At 46.9% G+C, this 25,120-nt stretch overlaps 1 protein-coding gene across 29 annotated transcripts in view; it reads left to right on the top strand.

Moving 5' to 3' along the window:
- PSPH (phosphoserine phosphatase) overlaps positions 1-25,120 on the top strand; it is a 40,409-nt gene that overhangs the window by 7,553 nt on the left and 7,736 nt on the right. For 2 of the 29 annotated variants that reach the window (XM_063725481.1, XM_054558866.2), the window contains exons 2-5: positions 9,775-9,965; positions 11,943-11,996; positions 22,103-22,261; positions 23,585-23,719. In XM_063725481.1, coding sequence (XP_063581551.1) covers positions 22,122-22,261; positions 23,585-23,719 — 275 coding nt within the window. In that variant the 5' untranslated portion in view covers positions 9,775-9,965; positions 11,943-11,996; positions 22,103-22,121. 29 annotated transcript variants of the gene reach the window in all.

Genomic DNA, 25,120 nt, shown 5'->3' with positions numbered 1-25,120 from the left:
GTGCACTAAGATCGCGCCATTGCACTTCAGCCTGGGCAACAAGACGAAACTCCGTCTCAAAAAAAAGAAAAATATTCTCATGGGAAAAATATCCCCAGAATTCCTGTATGTTCAAAACGATCGTTTGTAGCCTTTGTGTGTGAATGATGGCTTGGCTTGTTTTAAAACAAAAAAATCACTGGCTCATAACTTTATTCATTTGTTTTTTTGAGACAGGGTCTTGCTCTGTTGCTCAGGCTGGAATGCAGTGGCGTGATCACAGCTCACTGCAGCTTCCACCCTGGGGCTCAAGTTATCCTCCCACCATAGCCTCCCAACAGGTGTGCGCCACCACGCCCAGTGAATTCTTTTTGTTTTATTGTAGAGACAGGGGTTGGGGTGGGTGGCGGGGGGGTCTCATGTTGCCCAGGCTGGTCTCTAACTCCTGACCTCCAGTGATCCTCCTACTTTGGCTTCCCAAAGTGTTAGGATTACAGGCATGAGCCACCACGCCCAGCCTCTATATCTTTAAATATTTATTTATTTATTTATTTATTTTTAGAGATATGGGGTCTTACACTGTTGCTGAGGCTAGCCTTGAACTCCTGGCCTCATGTGATCCTCCTACCTCAGCCTACCTAGTAGCTGGGACTACAGGTTCAAGTCACCACACCCAGTTAAATACTTATTTGTTCTAATGTTTGGGTTATCTTCATTGGAAATTTCAATTGTGCATGTTGGCTCTCTTTGGTCTGTCCTCTATAGCTGTCTTTTTTTGTTTTTTGAGACAGAGTCTCACTCTATCGCCCAGGCTGGAGTGCAGTGGTGCCATCTCAGCTCACTGCAACCTCCCCTTCCCAAGTTCAAGCAATTTTCATGCCTCAGCCTCCTAGCTGGGATTACAGGCATGCACCACCTCGCCTGGCTAATTCTAATTTTTGTATTTTTAGTAGAGACAGGTTTCACCATGTTGGCCAGGCTGGTCTTGAACTCCCTACCTCAGGTGATCCACCAACCTTGGCCTCCCAAAGTGCTGGGATTACAAGCGTGAGCCACTGCACCCCGCCAACTATCATTTTTTCTCTAATTTCATTTAATTCCTTTTGTTTATATTATTTGCTTTTCTCATTTTTATCATCCATGTTGGTTAATATATTTTTCATAGTGTCCACTTTTATTTTTGCTCTTTTTAGCTTCATCTTCACTTCTGTGATGGTTATTTTACCTGTCTTTTGGAGATGGTGTCTCAATATGTTTCCTAGGTTGGATCTGAACTCCTAGGCTCAAGTGATCCTCCTGCCTCAGCCTCCTGAGTAGTTGGCATTATAGGCATGTGCCACCGTGCCCAGTGTGATAGTTATGTGTTTTCCTTCTACATCCTTTTTTTTTTTTTTTTCTTCTGAGACAGGGTCCCACTCTGTTGCCCAAGCTGAAGTGCAGTGGCACGAACATGTCTCACTGCAGCCTCAACCTCCTGGGCTCAAGCTTTCCTCCTGCCTCAGCCTCCTGTGTAGCTGGGACCACAAGCACTCGTCACCACGCCTGGATAATTTTTTGATGTTTTGTAGAGACAGTGCATCACTTTGTTGCCTGTGCTGGTCTTGAACTCCTGGCCTCCAGCAATCCTTCTGCTTTGGCCTCCCAGATTGCTGAGATTACAGGTGTGAGTCACTGTGCCCGGCTCTCTTCTGCTGCTTTCCTGGATTTTCAGTTCTGTCTTGCCTTATTTTGTCATCTTGTCCATGAATCTCTATATTTGTATTTTTGTTTGTCCTTCTTGGAAATAATTCATTAAGTTTTTTTTCAGACAGATCTTTTTTTTTTGAGACAGAATCTCACTCTGTCACCCAGGCTGGAGTGCGGGGATCTTGGCTCACTGTAACCTCCGCCTCCCGGGTTCAAGCGATTCTCCTGCTTCAGCCTCCCAAGTAGCTGGGATTACAGGTGCATGACACCACACTCTGCTAATTTTTGTAGGTTTAGTAGAGACGAGGTTTCACCCTGTTGGCCAGGCTGGTCTCGAACTCCTGACCTCAGGTGATCCACCAGCCCCGGCCACCCAAAGTGCTGGGATTACAGGCATGAGCCACTGCGCCCGGCCCAAGTCTTTTTTTTTTGAGACAGAGTCTTGCTCTGTTGCCCAGGCTGGAGTGCCAGTGGCACAATCTCAGCTGACTGCAACCTCTGCCTTGCAGTTCAAGCAGTTCTCCTGCCTCAGCCTCACGAATATTTGGGATTGCAGGCATGCACTACCACACCGGGCTAATTTTTGTATTTTTATTAGAGACGAGGTTTTGCCATGTTGCCCCAGCTGGTCTTGAACTCCTGGCCTCAAGTGATCTGCCCACCTTGGCCTCCCAAAGTGCTGGGATTACAAGCGTGAGCCACCGTGCCCGGCGTACTCACATGTTTCTGATGTCTCTCCATGTCCAAATTTTCTCTTCTTACAAGGACACTGGTCACATTAGATTAGGGCTCACTCCGAAGACCTCATTTTAACATAATCACCTCTTTAAAGACCTTGTCTCCAGGCCAGACTAGGTGGCTCATGCCTGTAATCCCAGCACTTCAGGAGGCCTAGGTGGGCAGATCACAAGGTCAAGAGATCGAGACCATCCTGGCCAACATGGTGAAACCCCATCTGTACTAAAAATATAAAAATTAGCTGGGCATGGTAGCAGGCACCTGTGGTCCCAGCTATTCGGAAGGCTGAGGCAGAAGAATCGCTTGAACCTGGGAGGCAGAGATTGCAGTGAGCTGAGATTGTGCCACTGCACTCCAGCCTGGGCCACAGAGCGAGATTCTGTCTCAAAAAAAAAAAAAAAAGAGAGAGAGAGAGATAGAGTCTTGCTATGATAACCAGGCTGGTCTTGCATTCCTGGGCTCAAGCAATCCTCTCGCCTTGGCCTCCCAAAGTGTTTGGATTACAGGCGTGAGTTTCCGTGCTGGCCAAAACAAAATGTTAGAGACACACATTGAATTTACTTGGAAGGCTGATTATATTCCCACGCCCTCCCTAGGAGGGTGAGCTGGGTGTTGGGACCTTAACTCTGCCCATAAGATGCTCAGGCCAGGAGAGATGCCCTTCACCCCTTGGGTTACAAGGGTTTCCACTCCGTTTCTGCTTGATTGAGCCTTGCCCTCAGTTCTTTGTATCCCTGCTCTGCTCTGCTTGTTTCAAACAACACATTTTTGTACTGTGGCATGAACAGCTCATCTTCAGAGAGTCTGTTTTTGCTGGTGTTTTCTGGGATCTGCATGTGCCTTTTCCCGTGTAACTTTGGTAGCCCTTGTGCAGGTCTTGGAGTTTCCAGTGACTTTTTGTCTTCTAGTTTTGTTGAATATGGGATTTCTGCCTCATTCCCCCACTACCACCATATCTCCCTATCACTTTGCATAATTTCTAGGAGAAGGAAGGGAACAATTCAGTCAAATATTGCCAAGTTCTTATACTATAATCATATCGCTTTGTAATGTAAATTTCTCCCACTTTTTCCATTATAAAGATAGCTCACACCAAAATCCCAGCGCTTGAACCCAGAAGGCAGAGATTGTAGTGTGTTGAGATTGCACCATGGAACTCCAGCCTGGACAGAGACAGACCCAGACCCTGTCTCAAAAAAATAAAAATAAATAAATAAATAAATAAATAAATAATGTGTCCTTTTTTATACAGATATATAGACATAGATATATAACCATATATCATACCTGGATATAGACACACATAGAGATTTCTTTGTTCAAAAATGGCTCAAACGATATATACATTCTGCAGCTTCCTTTATTCATGTGACATATCATGGGCATATTTCCATGGCATGACTTAGTTTGAATGCCAGTGTTTATATTAAATCACATTTCAAACTGTGTTCACTGTGCTCTTTCAAGACATTTATATTATTTTAGTGTATTGGTTTTTTTTTTTTTTTTTTTTGATAGAGTCTCGCTCTGTCACCCAGGCTGGAGTGCAGTGGCACGATCTCGGCTCACTGCAAGCTCTGCCTCCCGGGTTCACGCCATTCTCCTGCCTCAGCCTCCCAAGTAGCTGGGACTACAGGCGCCCGCCACCACGCCTGGCTAATTTTTTTGTATTTTTAGTAGATATGGGGTTTCACCATGTTAGCCAGGGTGGTCTCGATCTCCTGACCTCATGATCCGCCCACCTCGGCCTCCCAAAGTGCTGGGATTACAGGCATGAGCCACCGTGCCCAGCCATATATTGGTATTATTTTTTATTTTTTATTTTTTTTTTTGAGACAGAGTCTTTCTCTGTCGCCAGGGTGGAGTGCAGTGGTGCAATCTCGGCTTACTGCAATCTCCACGATTCCCCTGCTTCAGCCTCCCAAGTAGGTGGGACTACAGGTGCGCACCACCACGCCCAGCTAATTTTTTGTATTTTAGTAGAGATGGGGTTTCACCATGTTGGCCAGGATGGTCTCGATCTCCTGACATCGTGATCTGCCTGCCTTGGCCTCCCAAAATGCTGGGATTACAGGTGTGAGCCACCGCACCCGGCCAGCAATGTATTGGTATTTAACGTATTGATAAGAAATATTACAATTGTTAGCAAATATTTTATACACACAGATATAAAAAGCATCTGTATACCTACCATCCTACTTAAAGGAAAATTGTTATTATAATATAATTGATTAACTACATACCTTTTCTCAATCTCATTTCCTTTTCTTACTTTCAGAAGTAACTACTGTCCTGAATTTTATGTTGTAAGTTATCATTTATGACATTAAATGATAGTCTCTTTTTAAAGTTTCCACTGGCTATTAGAGCATCACAGTAACTGAGAATGTTCACAGTACTGCTGTGAGAATTCTTATATATGTGTCTTTTTTTTTTTTTTTTTTTTGAGACAGAGTTTTGTTCTTGTTGCCCAGGCGGGTATGCAATGGCATTATCACGGGTCACCACAACCTCTGCCTCCCAGGTTCAAGTGATTATCTTGCCTTGGCCTCCTGAGTAGCTAGGATTACAGGTATGCACCACTACACCCGGCTAATTTTGTATTTTTAGTGGAGATGGGGTTTCTCCATGTTGGTCAGGCTGGTCTTGAATTCCTGACCTCAGGTGATCTGCCCGCCTCAGCCTCTCAAAGTGCTGTGATTACAGGTGTGAGCCACCGCACCCAGCCTCTTTTTTTTTCTTTTTTTTTGGGGGGCGGAGTCTCACTCTGTCACCCAGGCTGGAGTGCGGTGGCGTGATCTTAGCGTAGCCTCAACCTCCCAGGCTCAAGCCATCCTCCCACCTCAGCCTCCCAAGTACCTGGGATTCAAGGTGTGTGCCACCACGTCCAGCTAATTTTGTTTATTTTTTGTACAGATTAGGTCTTAATATGTTGCCCAGGGTGGTCTTGAACTCCTGGGCTCAAGCAATCCTCCCACCTAGGCCTCCCAAAGTGCTAGGATTAGAAGCATCAGGCACCACACCCAGCTTACTCATGCAAGTTTCTCCTGAGTGTCTTCCTCAGGTGGGATTGCTGGGTCGTAGAAATTGCATGTGTTCAATGTTTTTTGTTTGTTTGTTTTTTAGACGGAGTCTCGCTTTGTCGCCTAGGCTGGAGTGCAGTGGCGCGATCTCTGCTCACTGCCCACTCCACCTCTTGGGTTCATGCCATTCTCCTGCCTCAGCCTCCCGAGTAGCTGGACTGCAGGCGCCCACTACGACGCCTGGCTAATTTTTTTTTTTTTTTGTATATTTAGTAGAGACGGGGTTTCACCGTGTTAGCCAGGATGGTTTCCATCTCCTGACTTTGTGATCCGCCCTCCTCAGCCTCCCCAAAGTGCTGGGATTACAGGTGTGAGCCACCGCACCTGGCCGCATGTGTTCAATGTTACTGAATAACACCATACTGTTTTCCGGAGGGCTTGTTCCAATTTTCTATACTTTAGAAGGCTATTAGCACTGAATGACTTTTAAAAAGAGTACATGATTCTAACATAATTAGCCATTAGAAAATTTGTGGCTGGGCACGGTGGCTGACTCTTGTAATCCCAGCACTTTGGGAGGTCAAGGCGAGTGGATCACCTGAGGCCAGGGGTTCAAGACTAGCCTATCCAACATGGTGAAACCCCATCTGTACTAAAATTATAAAAATTAGCCGGGCATGGTGGTGCATGCTTGTAATCCCACCTACTTGGGAGGCTGTGGCAGGAGAATCACTTGAACCCAGGAGGCGGAGGTTGCAGAGAGCCGAGATCACGCTACTGCACTCCAGCCTGGGTGACAGAGTGAGACTCCATCTCAAAAAAAGAAAAAAAATTTGTTAGCTTACAAAAATGTGATCTATAGAAAACCTTTCAGAGCTGGGTAAAGTAGATCACGCTTGGGCTTGAGCCCAGGAGTTGGAGACCAATGAGACCCAGGCTCTACTAAACATAAAAAACCAGCCTGGTGTGGTGGCACACACCTGTGGTCCCACCTACTCAGAAGGCTGAGGCAGTAAGATTGCTTGAGCCCAGGAGTTTGAAGCTTCAGTCAGCTATGATCGTGCCACTGCACTCCAGCCTGGGTGACAGCGAGACCCTGCCTCAAAAGAAAAAAAAAAAAAAGGAAAGAAAACCTTTCAGGAACAGTAGTATGACCTGTATTACTTTTGACTAAGCAATTGTGATTAAAACTTTGCAAAATAATTTGCAAATATTTTTATTATACCTTCATTATGCTGTATTGTATTTGGTTCACATGTGCTATTATTCCACTAAGAACAGCAATGAAGCTTTTTTTTTTTTTTTGAGACAGTCTGGCTTTGTCACACAGGCTGGAGTGCAGTGGCATAATCTCGGTTCACTGCAACCTCTGCCTCCCGGGTTCAAGTGATTCTCCTGCCTCAGCCTCCTCAGTAGCTGTGATTACAGGTGGCTGCCATCAGGCCTGGCTACTTTTTGTATTTTTAGTAGAGATAGGGTTTCACCATGTTGGCCAGGCTTGTCTCGAACTCCTGACCTCAGATGATCCTCCCGCCTCAGCCTCCCAAAGTGCTGGGATTACAGGCGTGAGCCACTGTGCCTGGCCTGATGAAGCATATTTTAATCTGTTTCACAGTTTTGCCTTGTCTGGCAAGATTACCTCCTGGTTGTTACACTTGTATGTGACCACTCATTAGTGTCTTCTAGGCAACTATATATATATTTTTAATGTGATGTGCTCTAGCAAAACAATGTCTACAATACAGCCATCTCATGCTCACAAGTATCAGTATAGGTGTGAGTGTGAGGTGGATTCCAGGACCATGAAGAGGTGGTAGATTTTAATTGATTAACTAATTAATTTTTCAGAGACAAGGGCTTGCTCTGTTACCCAGATTAGAGTACAGTGGCATGGTCACGGCTCACTGTAACCTCGAAATCCTGGGCTCAAATGATCCTCCCGCCTCAGCCTCCCAAGTAGCTGGGACTGTAGGCATGCAGCACCACACCCAGCCAGATTTTAGTAAATATAAATATTTTATCTGAAATTTTTAAGAATATTTAATATTTTAAAGAATATTTAATATTAAACATTTATGAAATACAAATAATAGCATAAGTTAACTCTTCTAGCCTTCCACATTTACTTACTTGAGTTTCTTTTCCCCTCAAAATAAATTCTCAGTTACCACTTACACTTAGATACAAACATTTGGTGTTTAACATTTTGTTTTCTTTTATTATGCTTTTTATTTGATTTTTTGTTTTGTTTTGTTTTTGAGATGGATTCTCGCTCTGTTGCCCAGGCTGGAGTGCAGTGGCATGATCTCGGCCCACTGCAACCTCTGCCTCCCAGGTTCAAACGATTCTCCTGCCTCAGCCTCCTGAGTAGCTGGGATTATGCGTGCACCACCATGCCAGGCTAATTTTTATATTTGTAGTAGAGACGGGGTTTCAACTTGTTGGCCAGGCTGGTCTTGAACTCCTGGCCTCAGGTGATCTGCCCACCCCGGCCTCCCAAAGTGCTGAGATTACAGGCATGAGCCAAGGTGCCCGGCCTATTATGCTTTTTAAAAAACTACTGCAGGCTGGGCGTGGTGGCTCATGCCTGTAATCCCAGCACTTTGGGAGGCTGAGGTGGGCAGATCATTTGAGGTCAGGAGTTTGAGACCAGCCTGGCCAACATGGTGAAACCCCATCTCTACTAAAAATACAAAAATTAGCTGGGCATGGTAGTGTGCGCTTGTAATCCCAGCTACTGGGGAGGTTGAGGCAGGAGAATCGCTTGAACCCAGGAGGCAGAGGTTGCAATGAGCTAAGATCGCACCACTGCACTCCAGCCTGGGCAACAGAGTGAGACTCAGTCTTAGGGAAAAAAAAAATTGTGTTTTGGTGGGGAGGGTCCTGTAGCTAAGGGTAGAGATGCTGTGACCAAGTGTCCTGCCCCAGGGATTGCATTCTCTGCGTGAGTGAGCAACTTAGAGTGAGCCTGGAGTGCAGACTGTCAGCCTTTGAGGTTTCAGGTTGTGTTTTAGAGTGGATCTCAATGCCCAGCTCCAGCCGGCTAACTCCAGTGGTAAATGTTTGGGGATAACACCCCTTATCTGTTGTAGTTAACATACAAGGAGCTGAGCAAGTGACACATGGAATAATTTTTTTTTTTTTTTAAACGGAGTCTCACTCTTGCTCAGGCTGTAGTGCAGTGGCATGATCTTGGCTCACTGCAACCTCCTCCCCCCCACCCCCGGGGTTCAAGCAATTTTCCTGCCTCAGCCTCCCAAGTAGTTGGGACTACAGGCATGCACCACCATGTCCCGCTAATTTTTATATTTTTGCTAGAGATGGAGTTTTGCCATGTTGGCCAGGCTGGTCTCGAACTCCTGACCTCAGGTGATCCACTTGCCTCAGCCTCCCAAAGTGCTGTGATTACATGCTTGAGCCACTGCGCCTGGCCAGAAAATTTTTAAAAAGAAATAGGCCGGGCGCGGTAGCTCACACCTGTAATCCCAACACTTTGGGAGGCCAAAGAGGGAGGATTGCTTGAGCCCAGGTGTTGGAGCCACGCCTGGGAAATACAGTGAGACCCCCCCCATCTCTATTTAAAAACATAAATAAAAATTAAAAATAAAAGCAAGGTGCAAAGACTCATTTTGTTACTCATGGTTGCATTTTAATCAAGAATATGAGTAGTCTTGGCCGGGCGTGGTGGCTCACGCCTGTAATCCCAGCACTTTGGGAGGCCAAGGCGGGCGGATCACGAGGTCAGGAGATCGAGACTATCCTGGCTAACACGGTGAAACCCCGTCTCTACTAAAAAATACAAAAAATTAGCCAGGCGTGGTGGCGGGCGCCTGTAGTCCCAGCTACTTGGGAGGCTGAGGCAGGAGAATGCCGTGAACCCAGGAGGCGGAGCTTGCAGTGAGCCGAGATCGTGCCACTGCACTCCAGCCCAGGCGACAGAGAGAGACTGCGTCTCAAAAAAAATATATATGTATATATATAAGTAGTCTTTGAAGTTCTTTTGGGACCTACACTGCTGCAAGCGTATAATGCCAAACGTGGATTTCAAAAGAGGCCCCCGACGGAGATTTCATTAATTGCAAAATCAGTGCAGCAGTCCCTTGCTTCCCTCACCTATCCTTATCCTAAGTGGTGGTGGCGGCAGCGCGGAGCAGCTTCTGAAGGTCCGGGAGCTCTTCTGTTCCTCTGCAAAGCAGAGGTGCCACAGGCACCGTGCACCTCTCAGACTGCAGGGGCTGAGCCCCCGGAGGAGGAGGTGGGGGCTGGTTCAGGGAGCCCCTCCCCTGGGGCGGGGCCAAAGCGTCCTCCCAGCCCGGCTGTGCAGAGCAGAGAGATCTGGTGTCTCCAGTTTACAGAAGCACTTGCAGAACTCATCAGAAGCCACCCCGCTTATCAGCAGATCTCAAGAGATCGTTCGGTGGAGGTCCTGGGTCTACACAGCTCACCCTGGGAACTGCTCGCCTGAGCGTCGGAGCCGGCGCTGGCCCCCTGCAGCCGGAAGGTTGCAGCCGCAGGAGCCCCGGAGGCCCAGGACATAGGGTAAGTCCCGGCTTGTGCCTTCCCTGCGCCCAACTTTTGCCGACTTTCCTTTTCCTCTTCCAGGCTTCCTCTCTGAGTCTACATTTCTTCTTAATCGCGTAGGCCGATCATTTCCTAAAATCTCCAGGCTTTCTTTTCATTGATTTATTTTTTGGGTAGCTTCACTTGTCTAATCTTACAGCAGCTGCCTGTTGCCAAACAGCATGAATGAATGATGCAATCCTACACAGGAGCACCCTTAGTGCAAGATTGGGGCAATCCCCAAACTCAGACAGAGTTGAAGTGTCCGACTTTGTCTTCTTTCCCATTAGAATTAGAATTTTAAAATAAGTACTTACCAGATACATTGTTACAACGATACAGCCTTAAGTTGGGAATTAAATAAATCATGCTTTCATTCATTAAATATATTTATTATATTTTCTTTTCTTTTTTTTATTTTTATTTATTTATTTTTTTTCAGACAGAGTCTCGTTCTGTCGCCCAGGCTGGAGTTGCAGTGGTGCAATCTTGGCTCACTTCAACCTCCGCCTACAGGGTTCAAGGGATTCTTCTGCCTCAGCCTCCTGAGTATCTAGGTGCACGCCATCATGCCTAACTAATTTTTTAATTTTTGTATTTTTAGTAGAGACAGGGTTTCACCATGTTAGCCAGGCTGGTCTCAAACTCCTGGCCTCAAGCAATCCACCCGCCTCCGCCTCTGCCTCCCAAAGTGCTGGTATTACAGGCATGGCCACTATATCTTCTTTATGTATGATTTGCATATTATTACTTTTTAAATATTTGATGACTGATATTGGAATGAGGATCAGGGAGGAAAATAATAAAATCCAAGATTTCTGTATTACAGTGCCAGGTAGGTTTTCAATATCATGACCATAGCCCTGTCACTTTCATGTCGGTGAAACAAAGTAGTCAGGACTTTTAAAATTTTCAAATGATTTAATATATGCCTGATACCTACCTTCCTTTCCTTCCTTCTTTTCTTTTTTTTTTTAAGAGACAGGGTCTCACTTGGTCACCCAGGCTAGAGTGCAGCGGTGCAATCATAGCTCATTGGAATCTCAAACTCCTGAGCTCAAGTGATCCTCCTGCCTCAGCCTCCCAAGTAGCTGGGACTACAAATACGCACCACCATGCCTGGCTCATTTATTTTATTTTTTGTAGAGATGGCGTTTCACTATGTTGCCCAGGCTGATCTTGAACCCCTGGGCTCAAGCAATCCTCCCTCCTCGGCCTCCTGAAGTGCTGGGATTACAGGTGTGAGTCCCCATGCCCGGCCTTTTTTTTTCTGAGACGGAATCTCGCTCTGTCACCCAGGCTGAAGTGTAGTGGGGCGATCTCAGCTCACTGCAAGCTCTGCCTCCCAGGTTCACGCCATTCTCCTGCCTCAGCCTCCCAAGTAGCTGGGACTACAGGCACCCGGTACCATGCCCGGCTAATTTTTTTTTGTATTTTTAGTAGATACGGGGTTTCACTGCGTTAGCCAGGATGGTCCTGATCTCCTGACCTCATGATCCGCCCACCTCAGCCTCCCAAAGTGCTGGGATTACAGGCGTGAGCCATCATGCCTGCCCAAGTCTGCTTCTTTGTCTGTGCATTTAGTTCTCCTAAGAGATTCTCTTTCCCTTTCCCTTGTCTTTGTACCCTGCTAATCAGGTATACATGATTTCCTATCAGACCTGAATCTTGCAGAATTGAAGCCATAGAAGAGTATGTTGACTCTACAGTGCTTGAGGGGGGTAGGAGTAAAGCATTTCCCAGAGGAAGCAGTCTTAAGAAATTTTGCCTCTGACCCGTTTTTGTGCCAGTCCCGCCAGGAGAGAAAGTGAAGCCAGTCTCCCTCTTTCCTGTTTTGTGTGTGGACTTCGATGTTCATTTCCTCATTCTCTGTTTCTAGGCTGTTGCTCTTGCAGAATCCACAGGTCTTTCTTGAAGAAATCTGTAGTCAGAACTTTGTGCTGCATTTTTATCTAGGGAAGGAACAGAAGAGAAGAGTGTGGTCTCCTAGAAATCCAGCACTGGAGAAACGTGAGTCTGATTTGCCTTTTCTTGGTTTTGTTTTGGTTTTTTGCTGTCATTGTAATGTTTTTTATGCATTGAACTGTTACACGGTTGTCTATCTGCTAGCAGTTTAACTCTTTTTTGAGACAGAGTCTTGCTGTGTCGCCTAGGCTGGAGTGCAGTGGCGCAATCTTGGCTTACTGCAACCTCCACCTCCTGGGTTCAAGTGATATCTCCTGTCTCAGCCTCCTGAGTAGCTGGGATTACAGGTGTGGGCCACCACACCTGGCTAATTTTTGTATGTTTAGTAGAAACAGGGTTTTGCCATGTTAGCCAGGCTGGTCTCGAACTCCCGACCTCAGGTCATCCATCCACCTCGGCCTCCCAAAATACTGGGATTACAGGCATGAGCCACTGCGCCCAGCCAGCAGTTTACTCCTCACCTGAATTTTAAAAATTGATGTCACCTATGTGGCATGCAGAAGATCCCAGCTTCCCAGAATAGCTGGTTATATTATGTATCATTTCAACTTTTATTTTAGCTTCAAGGAGTACATGTGCAGGTTTGTTACATGGGTATATCACATGATGCTGAAGTTTGGGGTACAACTGATCCCATCACCCAGGGTTTGAGCGCAGTACCGAGTAGGTAGTTTCTCAGTCCTTGCCCTCCTTCCCTGCCTTCTTGTAGTCCTCAGTTTTTTGTTGTTGTTTTTTGTTTTCACACAGAGTCTCGCTCTGTCGCCCAGGCTGCAGTACAATGGTATGATCTCGGCTCACTGCAACCTCCACCTCCAAGGTTCAAGTGATTCTCCTGCCTCAGCCTCCTGAGTACCTGGGATTACAGGTGCCCACCACCATGCCTGACTAATTTTTGTATATTTAGTAGGGACAGGGTTTCACTATGTTGGCCAGGCTGGTCTCAAACTCTTGATCTCAAGTGAGTTGCCTGCCTTGGCCTCCCAAAGTGCTGGGATTACTGGTGTGAGCCACCGCACCTGGCCATCACTGTGTGTGTTTCCCGTCTTTGTATCCACATGTACCCAGTTTAGCTCCCACTTATAAGTGAGAACATGTGGTATTTGGTTTTCTGTTCCTGCGCTAATTCACTTAGGATAACGGCCTCCGGCTGCATCTGTGTTGCAGCAAAGGACATGTTTTCATTCTTTTTTATGGCTGTGCTGGCTTTTTTGTTTTTTTAGGCTGGGCATGGTGGCTCACACCTGTAATCCCAGCAGATCACCTGAGGCCAGGAGTTCAAGACTAGCCTGCCCAACATGGTGAAACCTCATCTCCACTAAAAATACAAAAATTACCTGCGTGTGGTGGCACAGGTTTCTGATCCCAGCTATTCGGGAGGCTGAGGCATGAGAATCGCTTGAACCCAGGAGGCAGAGATTGCACTGAGCCGAAATCATACCACTGCACTCCAGCCTGAGCGACAGAGCAGGACTCCATCCCTAAAGAAAAGATAAAATAAAATATAGTGTAAGTGCATGTGCTGGGGATCCCAGCCCTTGTTACAGGGAACCTCTTTGACTCTCCTCTGATTCAGAACCTTTTCAGAATCTACTGTGTAGTCTTTTTTTTTTTTTTCTTTTTTTTTGAGATGGAGTCTCGCTCTGTCGCCCAGGCTGGACTGCAGTGTGGCACAATCTCGGCTCACTGCAACCTCTGCCCCCGAGGTCCAAGCAATTCTTCTGCCTCAGCCTCCCCAGTAGCTGGAACTACACGCACGTGCCACCACACCCGGCTATACTTTGTACTCTTTCAATGCCCGGGGACCTGAACAAATTTATCCCTACTACCAAAGCAAATAAGCTTGGTTCTCGCAACTATGCGTGACCTTCACAACCTCTGTACAGGCTTTTATTTTTTCTTACACAGGTGAAGATAAGAGGTCAGTCCTAACAAGGTGAAAGAAGTAAGGTGATCTTAGAAGCCTCTTGAAAGATACAGAGATTAAGAAGTTGGGAAAGTGTTTCTTTGGGCAAGGAGATTTTTTCCTCTCATCCAAAATCAGGCCTCCGAAGGCTGGCCCTGCAGGAAAGCTTGCTTTTGTACTTTGGAACTAGGGATGAGAAGGCCTTGTCAGCAGTGGCTTTTTTTTTTTTTTTTTTTTCAATCAGTTGGTCCTTTGTTTGCCAAGAGATGAACTAGCTGGGGCCAGCCAGGCAGAAGTTCTGTTCTGAGCTGCAGAAGGCAGTGGTCTGGATGGGACCTGGGAGCCGCTGTGTCTGAGAATCTGAGAATAGACCTTCCCACCAGCATGTCTTCTACCCCGGCCCTGCCCTCTCCCTCTCTGTTAGAGCCAAATATGAAGAATCCAGAGTCCATTCTCCGGCAATGATTTTTCTGTGTGTGGAATTCTAATGTACACAATTTACTTTGAAGCAACTGACCTTACTCAGCAGATTTTTCTCCCCTATAGCCACGAGAATTTTAAATACACATAGATTGTAAGTCACTCCTGGTGGAGACAATGAAAAGAGGAGGAAATTGGCCAGGGGTGGTGGTTCACACCTGTCATCCCAGCACTTTGGGAGGCCGAGGCAGGTGGATCACTTGAGGTCAGGAGTTTGAGACCAGCCTGGCCGATATGGTAAAACCCCATCTCTACTAAAAATAGAAAAGAATTAGCCAGGCGTGGTGGCAGGCGCCTGTAATCCCAGCTACTCAGGAGGCAGGAGAATCGCTTGAACCCGGGAGGCGGAGGTTGCAGTGAGTCGAGATCACATCACTGCACTCCAGCCTGGGCGACAGAGTGAGACGCCATCTCAAAAAAAGTAAAAATAAAAATTAAAAAGGAAGAAATCAAAAGTGTACAGGGAGGTACACCATTTTGCAGAGCAGGATGGGAAGAGCTAAAACGAGCTGTGGCTGAGTTTGCTCTGCTGCCCAGTCAAGCAGGGAGGGAGTGATACTCTTGTAACCCAGTGGGTGAAGGCCATCTCCCCTGGCCTGACCATTTCATGGGCAGAGTTAAGGTCCTAAAATCCAGCTCACTCTCCGAGGGAGGGTGTGGAAAAAGAATCAGCTTTCCAAGTAAATTCAATGTAAAGTGAGTCTCTAACATTCTATTTTGGCCAGCACGGTGGCTCACGCTTATAATCCCAGCACTGTGGGAGTCCAGGATGGGAGGATCATTTGAGGCCAGGAATTCAAGACCAGCCTGGGTAACATAGTGAGACCTCATCTCTACAAAAATAATAGTAATAATAACTTAGCTGGGTATGGTGGTGCGTGCCTGTGGTCTCTGCTACTCAGGAGGCTGAGGCAGGAGGATTATTTCACCTAGGAGGTTGAGGCCGCAGTGAACTATGATTATACCATTGGCACTCCAGTGTGGGCAACAGAGTGAGACCTTGTCTCTAAAAAAAGCCAAAAATATTCTGTTTTCTCCTTGGGACCACATTACAATCCAGGAGGCAGGTGTCAACAATTCTGAGCTGTAAGTCAGGCCTAGTGTTCAGCTGGGGATGTGTAAATCAGTTCTCACTTATAGTGGAGGAAATGTACATTTCCTTTCAAACTCAAGGCTGATGGTCTTGCTTTTTTTCTTGAGACAGGGTCTCACTCTGTCACCCAGGCTGGAGTGCTGTGGCCTGATCTCAGCTCACTGCACCCTTGAACTCCTGGGCTCAAGCCATCCTCCCGCCACAGGCCACAGGTGTGCACTACCATGCCCCACATTTTTTTTTTTTTTTTTTTTTTTTTTTAGAGGAAGAATCTTGCTGTGTTCTCAAGAACTGATCTCAAACTCCTAGGCTCAAGCGATCCTGCTGTCTTAGCCTCCCAAAGTGCTGGGATTATTACAAGTGTGAGCCACTGCGCCCGGCCAATCTCATTGAAGCTATTGCTAGTGTCAGTGGTTGGAAAGAGGTTCAAGTACCTGGTTTGCCTTTTTTTTTTTTTTTTGAGATGGAGTCTTGCTCTTGTCGCCCAGGCTGGAGTGCAGTGGTGGGATCTCGGCTCACTGCAACCTCCGCCTCCTGGGTTCAAGCGATTCTCCTGCCTCAGCATCCTGAGTAGCTGGGATTACAGGCACCCAACTAATTTTTGTACTTTTAGTGGAGACGAGGTTTCACCATGTTGGCCAGGCTGGTCTCGAACTCCTGACCTTGTGATTCGACTGCCTTGGCCTCCCAAAGTGCTGGGATTACAGGCGTGAGCCACCGCTCCTGGCCAAAGTAACTGGTTTTTCAAACATGGCCAGTAATTATTTGTCTAATCATTTCGACAAGACTGGAAGCCTCTTGAAGATGGCACCCATGCATTATGCATTCCTCTTTGGATCTTGTGTCAGGGTCCCTGGGGACTGGCTTTGAGGTTCTGGTGCCCATCAGTCATTCTCAGGAGCATTGCCCATTCTTAGTTATGTTGTGTTGCCTCATGCATCTTCTTTTTTGTTGTTGTTGAGATGGAGTTTTGCTCTTGTTGCCCAGGCTGGAGTGCAATAGCGCAATCTTGGCTCGCCACAACCTCTGCTCGCTGCAACCTCTGCCTCCCGGGTTCAAGCGATTCTCTTGCCTCAGCCTCCTGAGTAGCTGGGATGACAGGCATGTGGCACCATGCCCAGCTAATTTTGTGTTTTTAGTAGAGACGGGGTTTCTCCATGTTGCTCAGGCTGGTCTCGAACTCCCGACCTCAGGTAATCCACCCGCCTCAGCCTGCCAAAGTGCTGGGATTACAGGCATGAGCCACCGCGCCCGGCCTTCTCATGTACCTTCTTAAAAAGTTCTTTAGCTTGTCCCACTTATCTCATTTTAGCTCCTCTTACACCATTTGTCTGTTTCTGGCTTCCTCTTCATTCACCTATGGTTCATTCTCCATTCTTAGTGGAATTGCACTACAGTAAGTGCTGCTTCTCTGCTGATAGACCTGCTGACTTCAAGGTCTTTACAGTGAACCTGCCTGGGCATGTAGTATGAATTAGCTTGATTCCTGCTGGTCCAAAGCCAAATGACTGGTTTCTTTTTATTTTTTATCTTCTTTTTTTTTAGAGAGACAGGGTTTCACCATGTAGGCCAGGCTGGTCTCAAACTCCTAGCCTTAAGCAATCCACCTGTCTTGGCCGCCCAAAGTCCTGGGAACAGGTGTCAGCCACTATGCTGGCACTTGTTGAGTTCTTTTTTTTTTTTTTTTTTTGAGATGGAGTCTCGCTCTGTCACCCAGGCTGCAGTGCAGTGCAGTGGTGCAATCTCGGCTCACTGCAATCTCCACCTCTCCACCTCCCCACCTCCCAGATTCAAGCGATTCTCCCTCATTCAAGCGGTTCTCCCGCCTCTCCATCCCAAGTAGCTGGGATTACAGGTGCCTGCCATCAGGCCTGGCTAATTTTTGTATTTTTAGTAGAGGTGGGGTTTCACCATGTTGGCCAGGCTGGTCTCGAACTCCTGACCTCAGATGATCCTCCTGCCTTGGCCTCCCAAAGTGCTGAGATTACAAGCGTGAGCCACTGCAGCCAGCCCCTTGTTGAGTTCTTAATAACTGCTTAGGTTCAACTCTATTTAATTCATAAAATATTTAATTCATGAAACATTTAACTAACACCTATTGGGTGCTGGGTGCAGAGATAGAAGATAATTCAGCTGGAGTGATTGACTGATTTTCTGGGTTGATGGGGAGGAAATAATGTAGTGTAGGGGAGGCCACTTGATCTGCACCGTGAAGAAGTAGGACTTTCTTCATGACATGGGGGATATGGTGATTCTAGGCAGAGGAGCAGCATTTGAAAGGGTGTAGAGGAATAAAAACACATGACATAGGCCGGGTGCAGTGGCTCATGCCTATAATCCCAGCACTTTGGGAGGCCAAGACAGGTGGATTGCCTGAGGTCAGGAGTTCGAGACCAGCCTGGGCAACATGGTGAAACCCCGTCTCTACTAAAAATACAAAAATTAGCCAGATGTGGTGGCACGTGCCTATAGTCTCAACTTACTCAGAACGCTGAGGGAGGAGAATTGCTTAAACCCGGGATGGGGAGGTTGCAGTGAGCCGAGATTGTGCTGCCGCACTACACTCCAGCCTGGGTGACAGAGCAAGACTCCGTCTCAAAAAAAAAAAAAAAAAAAACAAGTCCAGTATTCCTTGAGCCGTAAATGGTGTGTGTCACCAGGCACGGTTGCTCACGCCTGTAGTTCCAGCACTTTGGGAGGCCGAGTCGCATGGATCATTTTAGCCCAAAAGTTTGAGACCACCCTGGGCAACATGGTAAAACACCATCTCTACTAAAAATACAAAAAATTAGCCAGACATCATGCCTGCCTATAGTCCCAACTGCTCAGGAGGCTGAAGTGGGAGAACCGCTTGAGCCAGGGAAGCAGAGGTTGCAGTGAGCTGAGATTGCACCACTGCACTCCAGCCTGGGTGACAGAGTGAGGCCCTAACTCAAAAAAAAAAAAATGTGTGTGTGTGTGCATGCGTGCATGTGAATAATGTGTGTGTGTAAAAATGTGTGTGTGTATGTGTATTTGTGTGGAATGAGGTTGGTAAAATACATAGGCATAGGAGCCAGATCGTGAAGGGCATAAATTATGTAATAAAGACATTATGTTAATCGCCGGGTACGGTGGCTCACATCGGTAATCCCAGCTCTTTGGGAGGCCGAGGCAGGAGGATCATTTGAGGTCAGGAGTTCGAGACCAGACTGGCCAACATGGTGAAACCATATCTCTACTAAAAATGCAAAAATTAGCTGGGCATGGTGGCATACACCTATAATCCCAGCTACTTGGGAGGCTGAGGCAGGAGAATCGCTTAAACCTGGGAGACAGAGGTTGCAGTGAGTTAAGATTGTGCCACTGAACTCCAGCCTGGGTGACAAAGCAAGACTCCTTCTCAAAAAAAAAAAAAAAAAAAAAAAAAAAAATTTATTAATAGACACTGAAATTTGAATTTCATTTTTATTTATTATTATTACTTTTGAGACAGGGTTTCACTCTGTCACCCAGGCTGCAGTGCAGTGTCATGGTCGTAGCTCACTGCAGCCTCAAACTCCTGTGCTCAAGCAATCTTTCTCCCTCAGCCTCCTGAGTAGTTAGGTCTGTTGGTGCGTGCCACTACACCTGGCTAATTTTAAAAATACTTTTGTAGAGATGAGGTCTTGGTATGTTGCCCAGATTGGTGTTGAACTCCTGGCTTCAAGTAATCCTCCCACCTCAGCCTCCCAAAGTGCTAGAATTACAGGCGTGAGCCACTGCAGCCAGCCTGAAATTTGAATTTCATTAGTTTTTACATGTCAAAAAAAATTATTCTTCTTTTGATTTTTTTTTTCAACTGTTTAAAATGTAAAAATCAGCCAGGCATGGCGGCTCACACCTGTAGTCCCAGCTACTCAAGAGGCCAAGATGGAAGGATCACTTGAGCCCAGGAGTTTGAGGCTGCAGTGAGCTATGATGGCACCACTGCACTCCAGCCTGGGTGACAGAATGAGATCCTGTCTCAAAAAAAGTAAAGTAGGCCGGGCGCGGTGGCTCACGCTTGTAATCTCAGCACTTTGGGAGGCCGAGGCGGGCGGATCACGAGGTCAGGTGATCGAGACCACGGTGAAACCCCGTCTCTACTAAAAATACAAAAAATTAGCCAGGCGTGGTGGCAGGCACCTGTAGTCCCAGCTACTCGGAGAGGCTGAGGCAGGAGAATGGCATGAACCTGGGAGGTGGAGCTTGCAGTGAGCGGAGATCGCACCACTGCACTCCAGCCTGGGCGACAGAGCCAGACTCTGTCTCAAACAAACAAAAAAAAAAGTAAAGTAAAATAAAATGTAAAAATCATTCCTACTTGTGAGCCATACCAAACCAGGTGGCAGGGTGGATTTGGCCTACAAGCTATAGTTTGCTGACCCCTGACTTAAAATATTTTTTTTTTCAGGTCAACTTAAAATGGCATTATTCTGCCAACTGTATTGGTTGGAAATCAGTTGAGCAGTGGGTTGTTCAGCTGCTTCGAGTCTGTTTTTAACTGCAGTCTATTCTAAACATAGATTACTTACATCATCTGTGTAGCCTTGTATATGACATATTAGTCTCTGATGGGAGGCTGGTCTAGGCAATCTTGAGGGTCCCTTTCATCCTAATTCTAGTCCAAAGATTTTCTAAAAAATAAAGGCCAGGCATGGGGGCTCATGCCTGTAATCCCAGCAATTTGGGAGACCTAGGTGGGAGGATTGCTTGAGTCCAGGAGTTGAAGACCAGTATGGGCAACATAGCAAGACCCCCATCTCTTCAAAAAAAAAATTTAAAAATTAGCCAGGCATAGTGGTGCACACCTGTAGTCCCAGCTACGTGGGAGACTGAGGCAGGAGGATCGCTTGAGCCCTGGATTTGGAGGCTGCAGTGAGCCATGATTGTACCACTGCACTCCAGCGTGGGTGAAAGAGTGAGAACTTGTCTGAAAAAAAAAAAAATTGGTTTTGACTCTCTGTCCTCTGCAGCTTCTGTAGCAGTGTGCCTCCCAGAGTTTCTTCCTGTACCTTCACCATTTTCCTTCTCCTTCCCAGGCTCAAGTCAGGACATAAAGGTGGTGGTCCTGCAGGCTCTGTCCTTAGTGCTCTTCTCTTCTCCCTCTCTCTATTCTCCCTGGACTTTATTTTTATGATTTTTTCTTTTCTTGAGACAGGGTCTCGTTCTGTGGCCCCATGCTGGAGTGCAGTGGCGTGATCTTGGCTCACTGCAATCTCCGCCTCCCAGGTTCAAGAGATTCTCCTGCCTCAGCCTTCTGAGTAGCTGGGACTACAGGTGCATGCCATCCTGCCCGGCTAATTTTTATTTTTTTAGTAGAGATGGGGTTTTGCCATGTTGGCCAGGATGGTCTTGAACTCCTGGCTTCAAGTGATCCTCCCGCCTCAGCCTCCCAGAGTGCTGGGATTACAGGCGTGAGCCATCGCGCCCAGCCTCTTCCTGGGCTTTTATCAGACCATGTCTTCAACTAGCCCCTGTACATTGGCGACATTGTATATGTTTAGCCCTCATATTTAGCTCTGACCTTTTTCCTGAGGCTTAAAGCCTTTCCTAGTATCTGGAAGTTAAAGTCTAAACTCCTCAGGCTGGCCCTAGGACCTGCTTAGTCTGAACTCCTGATGCACAGCCAGGCCCCTGGGCCAAGCCATGGGGTAGCTTCCAGCAGGTCATCTGCTTCCTCCTCCTTGTCTTTGCTCACACTCCTCCCTCTGCCATCACAAGCCTCCCTCCTCGTCTCCACCCCCCTCCCTCTCCTCCCAGCAAATGCCAAATCGATGCTCTGCCCTTTGACAACCCACTCAGAGGGCCACTTACCTGTCAGATTCAGCTCAAATACCTGCGCCTCCTTGAAGCCTTTTTTTTTCTTTTAGTTAGAGTCAGGGTCTCCCTCTGTTGCCCAGGCTGGAGTGCAGTGGCACGATCTCAGCTCACTGCAGCTCTACTTCCTGGGTTCAAGTAATTCTCCTGCTTCAGTCTCCCAAGCAGCTGGGATTACAGGCGTGCACCACTACGCCCAGCTAATTTTTTGTATTATTATTTTTAGTAGAGACTTGGTCTCTCTATGTTGCCCACGCTGGTCTTGAACTCCTGGCCTCAAGCAATCCTCCTCCTGCCTTAGCCTCCCAAAGTGCTGGGATTACAGGGATGAGCCACTGTGCCCAGTCTGAAGCTCTGTTTCATAGATAAGGCTAAACATTTTTCCTGTGTTCCCATAGAGCCTTATGCACACCTCCGCTTTAATGCTTGCTTCCTCGCTACAATTAGGTCAAAAAAAAATATATATATATATAAAACTAAAAGAAAAGAAAGAAGGCTTCAAGGAGGCACAGGTATTTGAGCTACTCAGGAGGCTGAGGCACGAGAATCACTTGAACTTGAGAGGTGGATGTTGCAGTAAGCCAAGATCGTACCACTGCCCTCCAGCCTGGGCAACAGAGTAAGACTCCACCTAAAAAAAAAAAGAAAGAAAGAAAGAAGAAACTGGTGTAGTGTGGGAAGTAAACAAAAAGAAAAGGAAAAACAAATGAATCTGTGAGTACACTCTTATGTGGCCTGCACTGACTATGACACAAATTAGATTGGCTTAGTAGGCAAGGTGGGATCTTTTCATAATTTTATTTGATGTCTTTAAATACATTTATCTTTTAAATACATTTATCTTTTTTCTTGTAGAAGGAAAATTCTTCCAACGATGGTCTCCCGCTCAGAGCTGAGGAAGCTGTTCTACTCAGCAGATGCTGTGTGTTTTGATGTTGACAGCACAGTTATCAGAGAAGAAGGAATCGATGAGCTAGCCAAAATCTGTGGCGTTGAGGACGCGGTGTCAGAAATGTAGGGATAGCATTTATTCACTTTATGAAATGATAAAGAATTTCTAAAGAGTGACTGTTTTGGATGAAGTGCTAGACCCTGGCTATGGAACATGAGCACTAGGCTTTTTCTCTCATCCCTTAGAGCTGAATTTGACATATTCATTCGTTTATATAAATATTTATGGCAAACAAACCTGGATCAGGGGAATGATGACCGTCACTAACTAAAGAAGATGGCCTGGGGGGCGGGGCCCAAGTGTCCAGTGGCTTTGTGTCATGGTTGAAAGTGTGGCCTTAGTGGTTCCCTGGAAAAGTTCAGAGTCTCTTGGTGGATCCTGGGTCAGAGCCCCTCCCTCCCTCCTGCCCTCCCACCCTGAAGCTGGGCACCTCCCTCTGCAGTCTCAGTCCCCCAGTCATGCACCATGTCATTTTCTTTTTTTTTTTTTCGAGACGGAGTCTCGTTTTGTCGCCCAGGCTGGAGTGCAGTGACACAATCTCGGCTCACTGCAACCTCTGCCTCCCAGATTCAAGCAATTCTCCTGCCTCAGCCTCTTGAGTAGCTGGGATTACAGGCGCACACCACCACGCCCGGCTAATTTTTGTATTTTTCGTAGAGATGGGGTTTCACCATGTTGGCCAGGGTGGTCTCAAACTCCTGACCTCGTGATCTGCCCACCTTGGGCTACCAAAATGCTGGGATTACAGGCATGAGCTGCTGCACCCAGACACTATTTCATTTTCAACTGCCTTTCATGGAAGAATGTTTAACCTTTGGTCTCTTTCTTGATTTATGACAGCTCACAGCTTGCAAGAAAAATACCTATGGATAGGCTGTGTGCCTTTTTTTTTTTTTTTTTAGATGGAATCTAACTCTGTCATCCAGGCTGGGGTGCAGTGGTGAGATCTTGGCTCACTGCAACCTCCGCCTCCTGGGTTCCAGCAATTCTCCTGCCTCAGCCTCCTAAGTAGCTAGGATTACAGGCGCGCACCACCAGGCCCGGCTAATTTTTGCATTTTTTTTTGTAGAGATGGGGTTTTGCCATGTTGGCCAGGCTGGTCTCAAACTCCTGGCTTCAGGTGATCTGCCCACCTCAGCTTCCCAAAGCCTTTGGGATTATAGGCATGAGTCACTGCACCCAGCCTGTTAATGTTATTTTCAAGCAATTCTTCAGAAGTTTATTCCAAGGCCTTGCTCTCATAGTAGCAAAGCCTGTCTGTTGCACACTGGGGCTCTTGGTAGCATCTTCCTTTTGGTGGATGTCGTGCAGACCCGGGGCAGTAAGGCATGTTAACCTCGAGGACATTGGACCTGGCTGGCCTGACTGTTGGGTCTCCCTCCTAGGACACGGCGAGCCATGGGCGGGGCAGTGCCTTTCAAAGCTGCTCTCACAGAGCGCTTAGCCCTCATCCAGCCCTCCAGGGAGCAGGTGCAGAGACTCATAGCAGAGCAACCCCCACACCTGACCCCCGGCATAAGGTAAGAGGAGCCCCTGCTCTAGGTGTATTTCAGCACCAGTGTTGAGGGGCACATCCTCCTGAGAGCATCTAACTATTCCTTTAGAGCACCCTCTGGGTGGTTTATTTATTTTCATTTTAATTTTTTAATTATTTTTTTAAATTTTATTTATTTTTTCAAGATGAAGTCTCGCTGTGTCACTCAGGCTGGAGTGCAGTGGTGCAATCTCAGCTCACTGCAACTTCTGCCTCCCAGATTCATGCAATTCTCCTGCCTCAGCCTCCCGCGTAGCTGGGATTACAGGTGCCCACCAGCACACCTAGGTAATTTTTGCATTTTTAGTAGAGATGGGTTTTGCCATGTTGGCCACACTGGTCTTGAACTCTTAACCTCAAGTGATCTGCCTGCCTGGGCCTCCCAAAGTGCTGGAATTATAGCTGTGAGCCACTGCACCCGGCCTATTATTTTTTTTTTTAGAGTCAGCGTCTCATTCTGTTGCCCATGTTGGAGTACAGTGGTATAATCATGGCTTACTACAGCGTTGAACTCCTGGGGTCAAGTGGCCCTCCCACCTTAGCCTCCTTAGTAGTGGGGACTACAGGTGCATGCCATGCCCAGCTAATTTTTAAAAAAAAATTTTTTTGAGAGACAGGGTCTCGCTTTGTCACCCAGGCTGGAGTGCAGTGGCATGAATACAGCTCACTGCAGCATCAGCCTTCTGGGCTCAAGGGATCCTCCTGCCTCAGCTTCCTAAGTAGCTGGGACTACAGTCGTAGGCCACCATGCCTAATTATTTTTTTAAAATTTTCTATAGACACGGGGTCTCACTGTGTTGCCCAAGCTGGTCTTGAACTTGTGGGCTCAAATGATCAATTTTCCCACCTCAGCCTCCCAAAGTGTTGGAATTATAGGTTTGAGCCACTATACCCAGCCTTTAAAATATTTTTTGTAGAGATGGGGGTCTTGCTATGTTGCCCAGGCTGTTCTCAAGCTCCTGGCCTCAAGTGATTTTCTACCTTGGACTCCCAAACTGCTGGATTTAAAGGCGTGGCCTGTGTGGTTATTTTGGCACTTACACGTGGTCTTCTGTGGCCGGTTGTCTGGTCCTGTCTGTTTCTGCCTTTCCTCTTTCTCCAGGGAAAACCTAAGCTTTCCTTGTTTGTCCTCATCTTGTGTTTTTCTGGGTCCATGGGCAGAGTAGAGTTCTGGAACGGTTTCCTAAAGTAGCCAAACCCTACCCACTGATTTCCAAGTGCATTTAGAAAAACATATATAAGGCTGGGCATGGTGGCTCGTGCATGTAATCCCAGCACTTTGGGAGGCCAAGGCGGGCAGATCACCTGAGGTCAGGAGTTCAAGACCAGCCTGGCCAACATGGTGAAACCCCATCTCTACTAAAAATACAAAAAAAGTTGGCCAGGT

This window comes from Pongo abelii, chromosome 6, assembly GCF_028885655.2.
Source record: "Pongo abelii isolate AG06213 chromosome 6, NHGRI_mPonAbe1-v2.0_pri, whole genome shotgun sequence".
Classification (NCBI taxonomy): domain Eukaryota; kingdom Metazoa; phylum Chordata; class Mammalia; order Primates; family Hominidae; genus Pongo; species Pongo abelii.
The sequence above is the reverse complement of the archived record's forward strand: the minus strand, read 5'-3'. Positions and strand labels throughout refer to the sequence as shown.